At 57.5% G+C, this 13,917-nt stretch overlaps 1 protein-coding gene across 3 annotated transcripts in view; it reads right to left on the bottom strand.

Moving 5' to 3' along the window:
• CACNA1S (calcium voltage-gated channel subunit alpha1 S) overlaps window positions 1-9,677 on the bottom strand; it is a 30,500-nt gene extending 20,823 nt beyond the window's left edge. For 2 of the 3 annotated variants that reach the window (XM_048925589.1, XM_048925590.1), the window contains exons 1-4: window positions 7,576-9,677; window positions 4,691-4,796; window positions 1,320-1,459; window positions 427-560 (exon numbers count right to left, since the gene is read on the bottom strand). In XM_048925589.1, the coding sequence (XP_048781546.1) occupies window positions 427-560; window positions 1,320-1,459; window positions 4,691-4,796; window positions 7,576-8,051 (856 nt within the window). In that variant the 5' untranslated portion in view covers window positions 8,052-9,677. Of the gene's footprint in view, window positions 1-426; window positions 561-1,319; window positions 1,460-4,690; window positions 4,797-7,564 lie in introns of all 3 variants that reach the window. The other variant, XM_048925591.1, reaches the window with a different exon arrangement.
• Window positions 9,678-13,917: the final 4,240 nt, after the last annotated feature.

Here is a 13,917-nt window from a genome sequence, read left to right as displayed (position 1 = left end):
ATGAACTGAAATCTCTGCAGCAATTTCTTGCTGCTTTCCACCCGCAATGCAGGCAGCTGGAACACCCCAGCAGAGCCATTCTCCAGGCAGTGCTGGAGACTATTTCATGCCCATCCATCTGTTTTGTTGTTCTCTTCACGGCTGTATCTACATAAGCTACAGGAAAATGAGAGCTCTGCAAGAGAAACTAAAGTGAGACCCTGAATGCACCAACCACCCAAAGGTGCTGACACCAAGCCACGGTGGGAGTTATGTGCATGCTGACCTGCAGATCCCAGCACTGACAAATTCAAGCAGCAGGGAGATGTGACACTCTGCAGCTCTTCTACATCCATATTGTGGCTGGGTGTGGACCAGCAGCAAACGGAACCTGTCCTATGGCCAAAACCCCACAGCCCCTCCTGTTAACAAGGGCCCAGCACTCACTTGGCACTCCAGACACCAGGCGCAGAGGTCTCAGCACACGAAATGCTCGCAGGGCCTTCACATCAAAGCCACCTTTCCCTCCCAGAGACCCTCCCTCCTTTGCATTGATCTGCTCCAGGGTCATGGTGACAAGCCTGAAAGAGCCAGGGCACAGTGCAGGGAGGGGAAAGGGGAGAAGGAAGGAAGGACGAGGAGGAAGAGAAGCGCATGAGGATGGAGACCAGGAATCTCTGCTGGAGCAGCTGGTGCAAGCAGCTCTGCCAAGCACCCAGGCGCCCTCCCATCCTATCCCCAGTGGGCCCGTTCCCTGTGCCAAACACTGGAAAACACTGTGCCCTCCTGCTACCCAGGGCAAGGAGATCTGACAGGAACTGGGAAGACAGGGAAGAAGAAACGGGAGTTACAGAGGGTTCCAGGGCAAGAAAATGGGGCCCTTGGGAGGAGGCAATGAGCTGAGATCAGGACAAATGTTATTGCTCTCTACATCTATCTGAAAGGAGTTTGGAGCAACATGGATTGGTCTCTGCTCCCAGGTAACAGTGATAGAATGAGAGGTGATGGCCTCGCACTGCACCAGCGGAGGGTCAGGTTGGATATTAGGAACAATTTTTTCTCCAAAAGAGTGGTCAGCATTGGCACAGGCTGCCCAGGGAGGTGGTGGAGTCACCGTCCCTGGGGATGTTCAGGAAATGTGGAGATGTGGCTCTGGGAGACATGGTCAGTGGGCATGGTGGGGATGGAATGGGGTTGAGCTCGGGCATCTCAGAGGTCTTTTCCAATCTTAGTGATTCCATGATCTTGTCCTAAAACCCACAGTCAGCAGAAAAAAGGAGTGTGGTTGACAGGCTATGGACCATGCAACCAGAGCGCCAGCAGCTTCCCCCCTTCATTACCCCAGGGACACGATGGAGAAGTCGAGCACATTCCAGCCATTTCGGAGATAGGCGTCCGTATGGAACAGAAACCCGTAAGCTATTATCTTGAGCATGGCCTCGATGGCAAAGAAGATCAGGAAGGCATATTCGAACTTCTCCTGGGGATTGCAAGCAGCAGAACGCACCCTGTTAGAGTAGTGCCACCAGCCTCAGCCTCACACCACACGGCTGCAGCATCGCTGTCACCACTGCCCCACGGCTCTCCTCCCACAGCCTCTCCCGCTGAGGCCCCGGGGGCTGTCCTGCAGCCATCCTGCAGCCGCCATGACACGAGCTGGCTGTGCCGTGGCTCCCTGGTGCTTCCCAGGTCTCAAGGCCCTCCGCCTAACACCAGACCCCAGTATGGCAGATTGAGCTGCTGGAAGGAAACCGGCCCTGGAGCTTCACCATGCAGAGCTGTGCCCGCTGCCAGCTGAATCCTGGCACCCCGCACAGCCACCGGGCCCGGAATAGCTTGGCCTCCACGGGAGCACGGCCAAGAGCTGGGTGCCCACCTGGCTCTGCCTGTCACCGCCATTGCAGCCAGCCATGCTGATGGCTCTTTCCAGGCCAGGATTAAAATGCCTTTGAAGCAGTCGAATGAACTGGGATATTTATATTTCTGGTTTTCCACAGCCCCTCTCCTCACTGTGCACCCCATGGAGGGCATGGAGCAGCATGCCTCTGCACCAGGAATGGCACCCAGAGAGCAGAGGGAAGCAGCACACCATGGCTCTGCATCCCCCCCAGGGCCATTGCCTTGACAAATAGAAAGCACTGCCCATTTACCAGCAACCACAGCCAAGGCTCAGACGCGGTGCCTGCTCAGTTGCCACATCCACAAGCAGTGGGCATGCCAAGTGTCCCTGCATGACTGCCATCCTACAGCACCAGACCTTGCTAGGTCTGAGGGAAGCAGTGGAGAGAACAGAGACCTCAGCACTGCACTTACGGGTCTTATCAGGGCTGCACTGCAAGCGTTCAGCTAAGCAGATTCAATGCTTGCATTCCCCATTTATCAGTGACGGATCCCCCACAGCCCATCCTTGCAATCCCAGACACACAGACACAGTTACCACACACGTTTCAGATCAGCAGCTGTCAAGGCCCAGGCTGGTCCCAGAATCAACACCCAGCCGTCCAAAAGTGAACTCCTGGGCCAAGAGAGAGACAGCAGGCAGCCCCTGCTACCTGAGTTACTCCATCCTTGGAGGCTGCAAGCATCCGTACAGCTCCAGCTCTGTGATGTGCTTTGCAGACCCAATCACATACACAGAGCTGGATCATCCTGACCTGTCCTGCTGGTATCACCTCTGTAGGAAGTAGGAAAGCTCACAGCACGGTCATTAGGTGCTATGCAGGGTTCCATCAGTGCTGGTTGGAGAGATCCCCCCCATAACCTGTCCTACGGCTGTGGGTCTGGTTTCCCCTTCCTTGTCTAGCTGTAATCTGTAGACAGATGCTAATGTCCTGACTGTCAGTGTGTCACTGAGCTGAGATGGGACAGCCTCTCACTCAGGCAGATCACAGCAAACCTCCTGGATTCCCCGCATTATGGGTGTAGCTGCAGGACATGCTGAGCAGGAGACTCACGAGGCCACAAAGCCGTGTCTTGAGCCAGGACAAACTTATTGCTGCCACTGGATAGCAGAAGAAAGCAGCCAGGGGACGTTTTGTTCTGGCAGTGTTGATACCTGTTCTGGCATTGCCTTGGGGCTGGGTGCACAAGCCCAGCCTTTAAAAAGTACTATAAAAAGCTGCAGATCTTCATAGCCTGCTGGGCTGCACAGACATGCTTCAACAATGTTAGGCGACATGGAGTAACCTGACCTGCAGGCTCTGAATGAGACCCAGCAGCAGGAATAACACTGCGCACCACACCGATGCAATGCAACACGACACAATTCCAGCCTGCAGAGCAACATCAGCTCCCAGACCCTGAGGCCACACAGGACCCTCCACAACAAGCCACCTCTTTCCCTGCAGCCCCCAGCCATTGCAGCATCTCGCTGCTGCTGGAAGGAATGCCTCCAATGAGGCTTTGCTGCTCTGTCTGCAGCCCTGCGCAGAGCACAGCATCACCCGCGGCAATGGGCATCTGGCTCTGCTCACAGCAGGGATTGCTCATTCGAAGGCACCAGAATGTGAAGACAAAGAAATGTGCAGAGCGGGGCTGCCAGGCTGCTGATACCCGGGGCTGTTGATATGGCAACGGGCTGAGAAAAATAAAATTGGGCAGAGTATTAAAAACAATGATTTGTAATAAATACAAGCAGATGAAATCCCTTCATGCAGTTAGCTCGGTGAGGGCCCTGCCACGCGTCCCACGGCTCTGCACCCACCTGCATCCTGGTCTCAGCCAAATCCCATCCACTGCTGCCACCCCTACCTCTTGCTTCTCCCCTGTCACTGCCATCCCCATCTCTTGGTACAGACCTCTCTGCACCTTTCAAACCCTGTCACATTCCCATGGCCAGAGAAGAAACCCGCTCAAATAAAATCCTTTCTTGCTATTCCAGATCTCAAATTTTTGGACCGCTTTAAGATTTTTCTGTAAGGGACAGAGAGAATACAGAGAGGTGCTTTTAAGCCACAAGTCGCCAGCACTGCCTGCACACAACATCCACCCCAGCACTGGGGAGTCCTGAAATTAGCAAAGAGAACATTTTGGTATAAACAACATATTTGGATGCTTTGATTCAGTGCCCAAACTCAGACTCACAATAGAAATCAATACGGATTGAACTACAGCCGGCATCTAAGAGGGGGAAAGGGACAGTGAACTAAAAATAATGAAAGCTATTGATTTGGATCACACCAAAACATCTTACTCCAGGCAAGATGGAGGGACTGGAAACAACAGAATAATGGACTGGGAAGAAGTGATCTCTCCTTAACAGAGGTTTGGGTGGTTTATTTTTTCCTCTTTAAAAAAATGTCCCAGAATTAAAATTCAGCTTAGAAATGAATGGCCAGGCAATTCAGTCCCAAATATGCTAAAACAAAGCATTTCAGCCTTTCTGGAACAGGAAGTTTCCTTTTGGAAGCATTGAGATTAGAAAAAAAAAAGGAAGAGAGATACCCTTCCTTCCCCTGTACTTCTCACACCACCCAGCTGCCTTTGCCCTCAACCTACAGCTCTTTCCAGCCACTCTCCAGACCCATTCTGCAGTGGTGTCTCTCTGATTCGTGGCCTCTCGCTGCACTGACACGTGGTGCCACCACGCAGGGCAGCAGCCCCACAGATGCCATCACCTGGCGCCCAGGCACGCTGAGGATGAGCTCCATGGAGCAGTGAAGGCCGACCGCAGCTTTACAGAGAGGAGGGTGGCAGGAGGGCTGAATCTCACCAGGCTGGAGTTGGCCACGTTGGTGTCATCCTCCGGCATGGGCAGGTAGATGGCCAGGGCAACGCAGTTGGCGAAGATGGTCAGGAGGATGATGATCTCAAAAGGTCTGAAACAGCGTTAAGGAGCAGAGAGAGAGATGGGAAAGCAGTCCCTGTCTTGCTGGGGTGTGTGTGGAGGAAGCACAGGGAAACAGCCTCCCTCTGCCCATTCCTGGGTCTCTGGAGAGGAGAGGGAATTGAAGCAGGGTTAGACACAGGACCTGGAGAGGGGCAGCACCCGCATAGGACGTAAGGGGACAAAGCACAGAGTGAAAGGCTGCAGCTGAGGACTTGGAAACCTGGGAGTTCCCCCTACTTATCCTTCAGCGAGCCGCTCTGAAGGCTCAAGGTCCTCTCCCATAACAGAGATCACAGAGCACTGCACTCCAGAGCATGGTGGCCCTGGCTGCGGTTGCGGTGCTCAGCTGCCAGAAGGGAGATGCTGCAGAACAGCAGACCTCAGGTGCACTGTGCCACCCCAGGCTGGCAGCTGAGCCAGCAGACACATGGCTCACACCTCAGTGTCCCCCAGCCCACACAGCAGCGCACTCATGGCTGTTCTGCTGAGTGCCAGAGTCTCTCTCCCTCCATGGAACAGAGAATTGGGTCATCTGGGCCCTGGGGCACCTCTGAACGAAGGGGGTGGGCTGTTGTTTACCTCCAAGGCCCAGGGACAGCCACTTGGTCACTCCTACTGCTGTCACTGCTCTGCTGTGCCATTGAAACCTCAAGGTCAAGCTTCAGCTGTCACATTCCAGCAGTCCCAAAAGGGCTCACGCTCCCACAGGACCTTGGCCATGACAAGGCTCCCACCCCATGGACCACAGCCTCTCCTTCTTTTAGCACAGCTGAAACCCACCACCCCACGCCACCCTGGAAGAACAGTAGCCAGCCATGCTCTTTCGCTGTCCTTTGCTGGTCACATCCAGGCCACACAGGCTTGTGCTCCAGCTGTGCACATGCCTAAAAGCAAAGGAGTCTTCTCTGTGCACCTGGTGACCTTGTGGCTGCCAGCTCTAGGTACAGCATGGCACAAAACATGTAAAAGTTTTTGGTTCCAGTTCACTGCTGAGTGCTTCCCAGTTCTCCAATTCGTTTGCCTTTCCTGCGCTCATCAGCAGCACTGGAGCAAAGTGCAGGTGGAGGACATGAAAGTGCTGCTCCACCTTCACGTGGCTCCTCCTCCTCTCCAACCCGCAGTTACAACCACAGCCAGTGCCCACTTCTGAGCTGTTTTGAGATCTGCCATCCCCATCCCTACCCATAACTACACTGCCAACTGCAAATCCCCCGCAGTCCCATCCCGCCCTGGGCAGAGCCTCCTGCGAGCACCTGCAGCTCAGCCCTTGAAATTCAGCATCCCAGTACAGCAGCCCTGAAGCCATACTAGCATTTCCCTATCCTATGGTTAATCAACTAATTATCTCAATTCCCAGATAATTACGCAGCACAGGGCTGCAGCGGTCATGCCACTGTCTGGTTCAGCACCGTAGGGTGAGCAACACCTGGGTGCCTGCTCAAAGGGGGTGAAAGGAGCAGCCCACCCTGCCACCATTCATCACAGCCTTTGTGTGGGTGCAGGGATGGAGGGTGAGGGAGATGCGTGACTTTTTGGTGAGAGCTGCGTAAGCAGAGCAGGAATCACAGCTCAGGTCCTGCCACTTTAGCCAGGCAGCGCAGTGCTGGAAGTGGATTTTGATCTCTTGTTCCCATGCTGCAAAGGGACTCTCTGACCATTAAGGACAGCAGAGCCCAAATCAGAGAATTCTCCTTTTCTGCTTCTGGGATGCCCCACCAGCACATCCTTCCCTGAGCTGTGTTTCTCTCAAATGGGCAATGGGTGTGGAGGACACTTGTGCATGCAGCCGAGAGCAGGGGAAGAGTTGGAAACAGACCCTATGTCTTCCAGCACACCCAAACACATCCCTTGTCCTGAGTCAGCACAGGCCAGAGCGTGCAGATCACAGAGGACCTCTCTCACATCAATGCATCAGGAAAGGAGTGTCGAGGGAGAGGAAGGTGTTTCTGACCTGGGCAGTACAAACAATTCTGGGCACTGGATTTCAGTGGCATCACCCGGCTGTATTTATACCCCCATGCACCTGACTGCCCTCATTTCAGGGTCAGGATGTACGAGCCCTCGTGGGACAGTTAGGGATGTCAGGCCAGGAGAGCTGCCAAGTAGGGATTAGCTGTGACCATCTTCTGTGGGGATACCTAGTGTATGGGTCTGGTATCGCTGCACACATTCCCATTACTGGGGCTCATCTCTGCTCTGCAGCGTCTGCTGTCAGAGCCACAAAGCTGAGGCACTGACATGGCACAGGATCTTTTCCAGGCAGTATCATTACTCTCAGCCTAGGGTGTCAGAAAGGCTGAATAGATGCCACCATGGTTTCACTGCCTAACCCCAAGCCCCTCTCATTGCAGTCTCCATCTTCAGCTGCTGCTTCCCAGGCTGGCTCTGCTGCTCTGCCTGGCCCCATCCCCACCACACCTCTCCCATCCCGGCAGGCTCTCCTGGTTCTCTCAGCACAGCTTCTACAGGCACAAAACACATTCACACCCAGCAGCCCCTTGCCACCCCAGTTGCTCCTACACCACCACATAAAAGATCCCCATGGCTTCACAGTTCCATCTTCCCACACAAGCTCAACTGACCCCAGCTGGCACAACCATTGCCCTTTACACATCCTCCAGGTGTCCCCAATTGCTTTTCCTGCTCCCCCACTGGCTCAGTGGAACAGCCAAGCACAAAGCCCAAGCACGGCACCGCAGCAGCGTGCTGCGAGCTCTCCTCCTGCAGATCGAGGGTCCTGATCCCCAGCACCCCCACCTGAAGGATACTTCCACTCCACGATGCTGATGCATGCCTTCCGCAGTGGGTTCTGTAGGGTTAAGCAGAACAGAGCCCTGGCTGGCCGAGGGGCTACTGGTGGCACCGGTTTCTTGGACTTCTCCTTCTGTTGCCTCTTCTTTGCATCATCCTGGTGGGACGCAGGCTCCATGGTGGTTCTCCCCACGCTGTTTCTCCTCCTCTCACCCCACGGCTGAGCCCCCAGCCCTAGCCAGCCAGAGCTCCTCCAGATCCCCCTCTCAGAGGAGCCGGACTCTGGGGGCTGGAGGCTGCGTTCGCATGCACAGCACACAAAGCACAGATTTAAATTTAGATCCCTGGCTCCCGGGTGCTGTCGCAGCTCCTGAGGCAGCAAAAGGACCCCAGCAGCTGTTGCTTCCTTACCCGGCTCATTGCGAGGCGGGCGAGTGCTTCGCATGCCACTGAGTGGGCTGGGGGTGGGGACGGCTGCGGGCACCAGGCTCATCTTCTCCAAACGAAAAGTGCTTTTGTCCGTTGTCACCTCTTTCCCCAGTGCCCCAGCCAGCAAGGAAAGCCAGGCAACCAGGGGAACACATGCAGTTAAATCACATTTTTGGGGTGAAATGGACAACAGGACTCCAGCCAGTAGGGCACTTTCCCAAAGAAATATTCTTGAGGCCCCTTGATGGGTGTAGCTGCAAAGGTGAGCTATCTACACATATATGCACACACACACTTCCTGGTGATGGCTATAAGAAGTTGCTATCCAGATACATCCGCCTTTTAAAAATTATATTTATTACATTTATTTGCTAGCGGTGGTTTGTGGTAACCTGTAATAAAAGGGAAATAATGCCTCCGTGCCCCTGTGCATTACAGAATCTCACAACCCACTGCTGCAATCTCTACACATGGCCCACACCGTTACACTCCTCCCTTTGTAGGATCTCAGCTTCGTTTGGTGTGCTCTGCTCAGCTCAGTCCTCATCCTGTAGCTGCAGGGTCTCTGGGGCTGAGCACATCGCACTGATGCAGGCAGGGATTGGACCCCAACCTCAGACTCTAGTGAGTCCAAAACATGCTCTGGTTTGCCATTCCAGGTGGTGAATGAAAGACACAGGAATTGCAGCAGGCAGAGGTGGGCTGTCAGCACCTCTCTGCAGCAGGGGAAACCAGGGCACAAGGAAGCGGTTTTGCTGGAGCACTCAACAGTCACACTAACCACACTCCCATCCTCCTGAAATGTTATGGTCCAACACAGACATGTCCCAGCCAACACCCCGCACCACAGCGAGCTGATCTGCCCACTGCATGGCGCTGCCCAAAGTTTCCTTGCCTTCACTTTGCACGGTTCACTTAACCCGCTGTGGAGCTGGCTCTGCTGGGCACCGGAAGGATCTCTCATCTCATTTAGTCCTCGTTCTTCCCCCATTCATTTGTGGAAACTAGAGCTCAACTTCTACTACTGCCTCCTGCAGAGCAGCAAGGACTCGGGGCCCACCTAGCGGCGACACAGCAGAGGGCAGGCAGTAACGGACACCAGCAGCACGGGACCTCCAAGTACCACAGAACATCCCGAGCTGGTAGGGAACCACAGGGATCCCCGGGTCCAACCCCCGGCACCACCCAAACCCTACGGCTGAGAGCGGCGTCCCGATGTTCCCTGAGCTCCGGCAGTCCAGGGCTGAGCCCACCGCCCCCGGGGCCGAGCACGGCCGGACCCCCGGCCCAGCTCCGTGCCATTCCTGTGCCACAGAAAGCAGAGATGAGCGCCGCCCCTCCGCCAACCAAATCGAGGGCCCTCAGCCGCCCCTCCTCGTGTCGCCCTTTCTTCTTTTCCCTCTCCCCGCTGCCCTCCTTCGGACGCTCTCCGATAACTTTCTTCCTTCTTACAGCCAGGTGAGGCCGCAGCAGCGCAGCGCCGGCGCCGCCCGGCCCCACAACCCCATCCAAGAGGCCTCCACAGGAAACTTCAACCCTCGGGCACCGCCGGTTAAAGCTGCCTCAGCACAGACGCCTCCCGGGGCCTAACGTCCGCAGCACTCCCTCCCACGACAGGACCCGCCCGCACGCACCCCGCGGCCCGGAGCCGCCCACAGGCCGCACGCCCGCCGCGCCGGCCGCCATGACACCGCCGCACCAGCACGCGCCGTGCGTCGTACGTCATCACGTCGGGCGGTGCCACGCGGAGGGGTGGGCGAGACCATTCGTGGGAGAGGCGGGGGGGAGCCGGCGGGGCCATTACGTGAGGTGGGGGGAGCGAGGGCGGAACCACTGCGGGAGGGCGGGGGAGGGCGGTGACTCCTGCAGGGGGCGGCGGCCCCGCAGTGCTGACAGCGGCCGCCCGAGGGCAGCAGCGCCCCAGCGCCGCTCCGCGCCCGGCAGCTGCGATCCGCTCTCCTGCGCGTCCCCGGCGCTCCGTGCACCGCGACCCCCTCCCCGCCCCGCCCCGCCCCGCCCCGCTCCCGGCTCCTGGGGAGCGGCGCGCCGGGTCGGGGCCGGGTCCGCGCGCAGCCCCGTGCGGGCGGTGGCGTTGCCGCTCTGCGGACTTTGGGGGCCGTGGGAAACCGGCAAGGGCCGAGCTCAGCCGATGGCTTCACCTCCTCCGGAGCAATTTGTGCCGCTGGGGAGCAGTGAGAGGAGCTTGGACCCACGGTGCCACCCAGCGTGAGGCCGGCAGAGTCACAGAGTCACCACAGAATCAGAGAATTGTTAAGACTGGAAAAGACCTTTGAGGTCAAGTCCGGTCGCAACCCAACCCCACCATGCCCACTCATAGGATCGGTGAGGCTGGAAAAGACCTCAACCAGCAGCCCCTCCCCATACGCCCGTTCATAGGATTATCAAATCATTATGGTCCGAAAAGGCCTTTAAGGTCACCCAACTCAGCCCGTCCCGCCGTGCCCACTGACGGCTGGGACACAGCACAGCGCTTCCCAAATCCTCACCCACCCCTCCGGCCCCTGGAAACCCCACAGACGGAGGGGCTGGGGCGGCTCAGGGATGCAGAGCCGAGGGGAAGCCCTCGGGTCGGAGCCCTCGGGTCAGATCGTGGCGTGGCCGCCTTCCGCCCTGGCGTCACCGCGTGCCGGCGTGGAACAAAACAAGCCTGGAGCGGGGAGCTGCCACCGGCACACGGCTCATGAATGGGGCTAAGAATAGATTTCCTGTTTACTGAGCTGCTGGGGCAGAGGGCGCCCAGTGCTATTTTTGCCAATCCTGCCCACCCCGCTGCCTATGGGAGCATGGAGCATCCCCTGGACGCTGTGGGCCGTGAGCATCCCCCATACAGGCACTGTGGGACCCAGCGCTGTGATCCCCCGATGTGTTTTCCCAGAGGGAAGAGAGCCTTGCACACAGGGCAAAGTGCTGTGGATTATGGCACTTTCTCTGCTCCTCTTGGCCCCTTACAGGAGCAGTGCAGCAAAATGCCGAGCAGAAGTCACGCAGTTTCCTATTCTTGAGAATGAGGAAGGCCAGGGGCCATTTACTGGAATCCCCAGCCACAGCCCTCGCCGCAGCCTTTTCTTGTAAACACTGACCAAAATACGTTGTGAAACCCGCATGTGGCTGCCGCACGGGGGGCTGGGCCACCCATCACTGAGAAAACCCAAAACTGTGGCAAAGGGGGATCATTATGGGTAGCAGCATCCCTGCAGGGGCTGCAGCACCCTGCACTTGCCCTGAACCCCAGCCAGGGGCCCCGATCCCAAATCCCACACCCCAACCCCCTATCCCTGGGCCCACAGGGATGCAGGAAGGTGTGTGGCTGCTGTCACCTCCCCAGTGCTGCCCCAGCATCACACAGACATCGCTGGGAGCCTGCTTTGTGGGGTGGGGGCTGGAAAGGGACAGGCTTCATAGGGTTTCTCCTCTCCATAGGCACTCCCTCTCTATAGTTGCTACTCTGCTGGCTATATTTTCTTGCTTTGTAATTGCAGATGCTGCACTCTGCTGTGCAAAATGGGTTGTTGGGTTTTTTTTGTTTGTTTTTTTGGTTTTTTTTTTTTTGCTTTGTGAGGTCTTTAGCAGACTGCATCACTAGGGCAGCATCTGTGCTGGTTTGGGTCGGGATACATAAAAGCTGGGCTCTAGAGGGGCTTGCTCTATAGCTGCTGGGCTCACAGGTACATTCCTGCTGGAGCAGATCCGGGGAATCCACACTGCGTGGAGCTGAGCTGCTGCTCCACATCTGCCCTATGGATCTGCAACCCTGTGCTTGGTGCTGCTCTGTGAGCATTCCAATAAAGCCCTTTCCGAAGCACGGCAAAAAGATTGGAGCCTCTAGTAATTGCACCCCACAAATCCCCCTCAGGGAGCAATGCAAAGCTGAGGGTTCCCCAGCACCCACCCCGCTGCACCCCCCTCACACCGCACTGCACTCCCTCTGCATTGCGCTGCACCCCTTTTGCACTGCACTGCGTGCTGCAGGCTCTCCCCAGGCTCAGGGGAGCTTTGGGAGGATGCAGTTTCTGCCTCCTTTCCATGGCCTCCAGCAAAGGGTGTCTCATGCAATGGAACCAGGTCGTACACTGCGGCGTCTGGCGAAGATGCAGGAGGTGTTTCCCATTGGCGCAGGAATTCACTGTTTGCGCGTGTGTTGGGGAACGGGGGAGGAGGGGGGAGGTTGTTATTATTTAATTTTATTTTCCTGCCTCCATCCAGGAATCTCTGCAATGTGCTGCTCCCGGGGAGGCTGGGGCAGCCGTGAGTCACTGGAACGTGACTCAGTGCCGCTGCTCTCATACAGGACATGAGCAGAATGCAGAATGCCAAAGGAGGGGAACAGCCCTGCAGAGCTGCTCAGACCCGCATTTCTCACGGGGAGACCCCCAGTGCAATGGAAGCTGAGCTCCACGTGGGATCAAAGCGTAGCACGGGGTCACAGCACTGCATGGAGAGGTCCTATGCTGAACCCCAGCACTCTCACTGTATCCCATGGCCACGTGCTGCCCCTTCTTGTCCTCATGGTGATGGTTTCTGGGGGTCCAGGGGCAGTGCTGAGCACTGTGATTCTCATCACACCCCAGGCACAGCCTCAGCTGCCTCTGTCAGCCGTGATGGAAAGCCAAGCTGGGCTGGCAGGCCCTTCTCTGTGATCTTGTTAATTAAGAAGTACATTTAATTAGCAGCACCCCAGCTGTGACTCAGCTCATCATCATGATCGAAACAAGAGCTGGCGCCGTGAACCCCCAACCCCAGCAGGACACCACTGACGTTTTGGGGTGGGTTCCCATGGGATGGGGTGGACTGGGGCCATCCCCGGGCACAGCTGCTGTCACCCCCTCCCAGGGGCAATTCCTCATTGCTATGCTGCAAATAATCACATTAATAACCCATTTACCACGCTAAAAATAGTCTTGATAATGACACCCAGAGCTTTCCAGGAATAGATCTTAAAAACACGGGGAAAGCTGTTCCCAAAACGCCACGATGTGCAGATGGGGAAACTGAGGCACAGCCACACCGTGTCCCCGGGCACGGAGCCTCTGCCGGGCGGCTGCGGAATGCGCTCCTGAATAAACCGCCGTAGAAATGAGCTCCTTCTGTATATGTATAGGTGCCGTCCTGCCAGCTGGATCCCCAGAGGGGACAGAGAGAGGAAACTGGGAGGCTGCCTGGAGCGTGGGGGCTTCGCTCGGCACCACCGCCCCGCGCTGGGGTGGGGGCGTCGGAGGTGGTCTGCGGTGTGGGCTTGAGGAGCTGGGACGTGTGGGGCTGTGCTGGGTAATGCTGCAGAGCAGCACTGCGCGCGGGGTGTGGGGTGGCAGAGGAGCCCCCCCCTCCCTCCCAGCAGGGCCATCGCCCCCTGTACCCCATCCATGGTGGCCAAAATGGGGGCACTTCCCCTCCCGCTAAATTCATCCCCGCGAGTGATTCTCCCCATCTGCATCTGCGGCGCAGCTCCCGGTACCACCTCCACCCGCATCCCATCACGCACGCACCCTCCCTGCACCACCACGTGCAAGGTGGAGGGGAGCCGCACGCACACGCGGGGCCGCACCGGGCAGGGCCGCCCCCGCTCGGGTTTCCCGCAGCTCCCGCAGTGGTGCTGCACCCCCCGCCCCCCCCCCCCCCCGGAACGGGAGGAGCCGCCGGACCGCTCCATTAGCGATGCAGACAGTGCCTCTTCCCCGTCTGGAGCAGCCGCAGCCCCCGCAAAGCCCCCGCCCGGCTGCGGGGCTGCACCCCCCGGAGGTGCTATTCTGAGGGTCCCCGCCCGTGGATGGATGCTGAAGGCGGCGGGGGGGTGGGGACTGCATGGGGGGATTCCTCCCCCAAAAGGGTGGGCGGTGGGAGAGGGGTGACCGCCGAGGTTCCCCGCAGGCGGCTGCAAATATCGCTGCGCGCCGCTGCTGGCGGGAAGGGGG

This window comes from Lagopus muta, chromosome 24 (assembly GCF_023343835.1).
Source record: "Lagopus muta isolate bLagMut1 chromosome 24, bLagMut1 primary, whole genome shotgun sequence".
Classification (NCBI taxonomy): Eukaryota; Metazoa; Chordata; class Aves; order Galliformes; family Phasianidae; genus Lagopus; species Lagopus muta.
The sequence above is the reverse complement of the archived record's forward strand: the minus strand, read 5'-3'. Positions and strand labels throughout refer to the sequence as shown.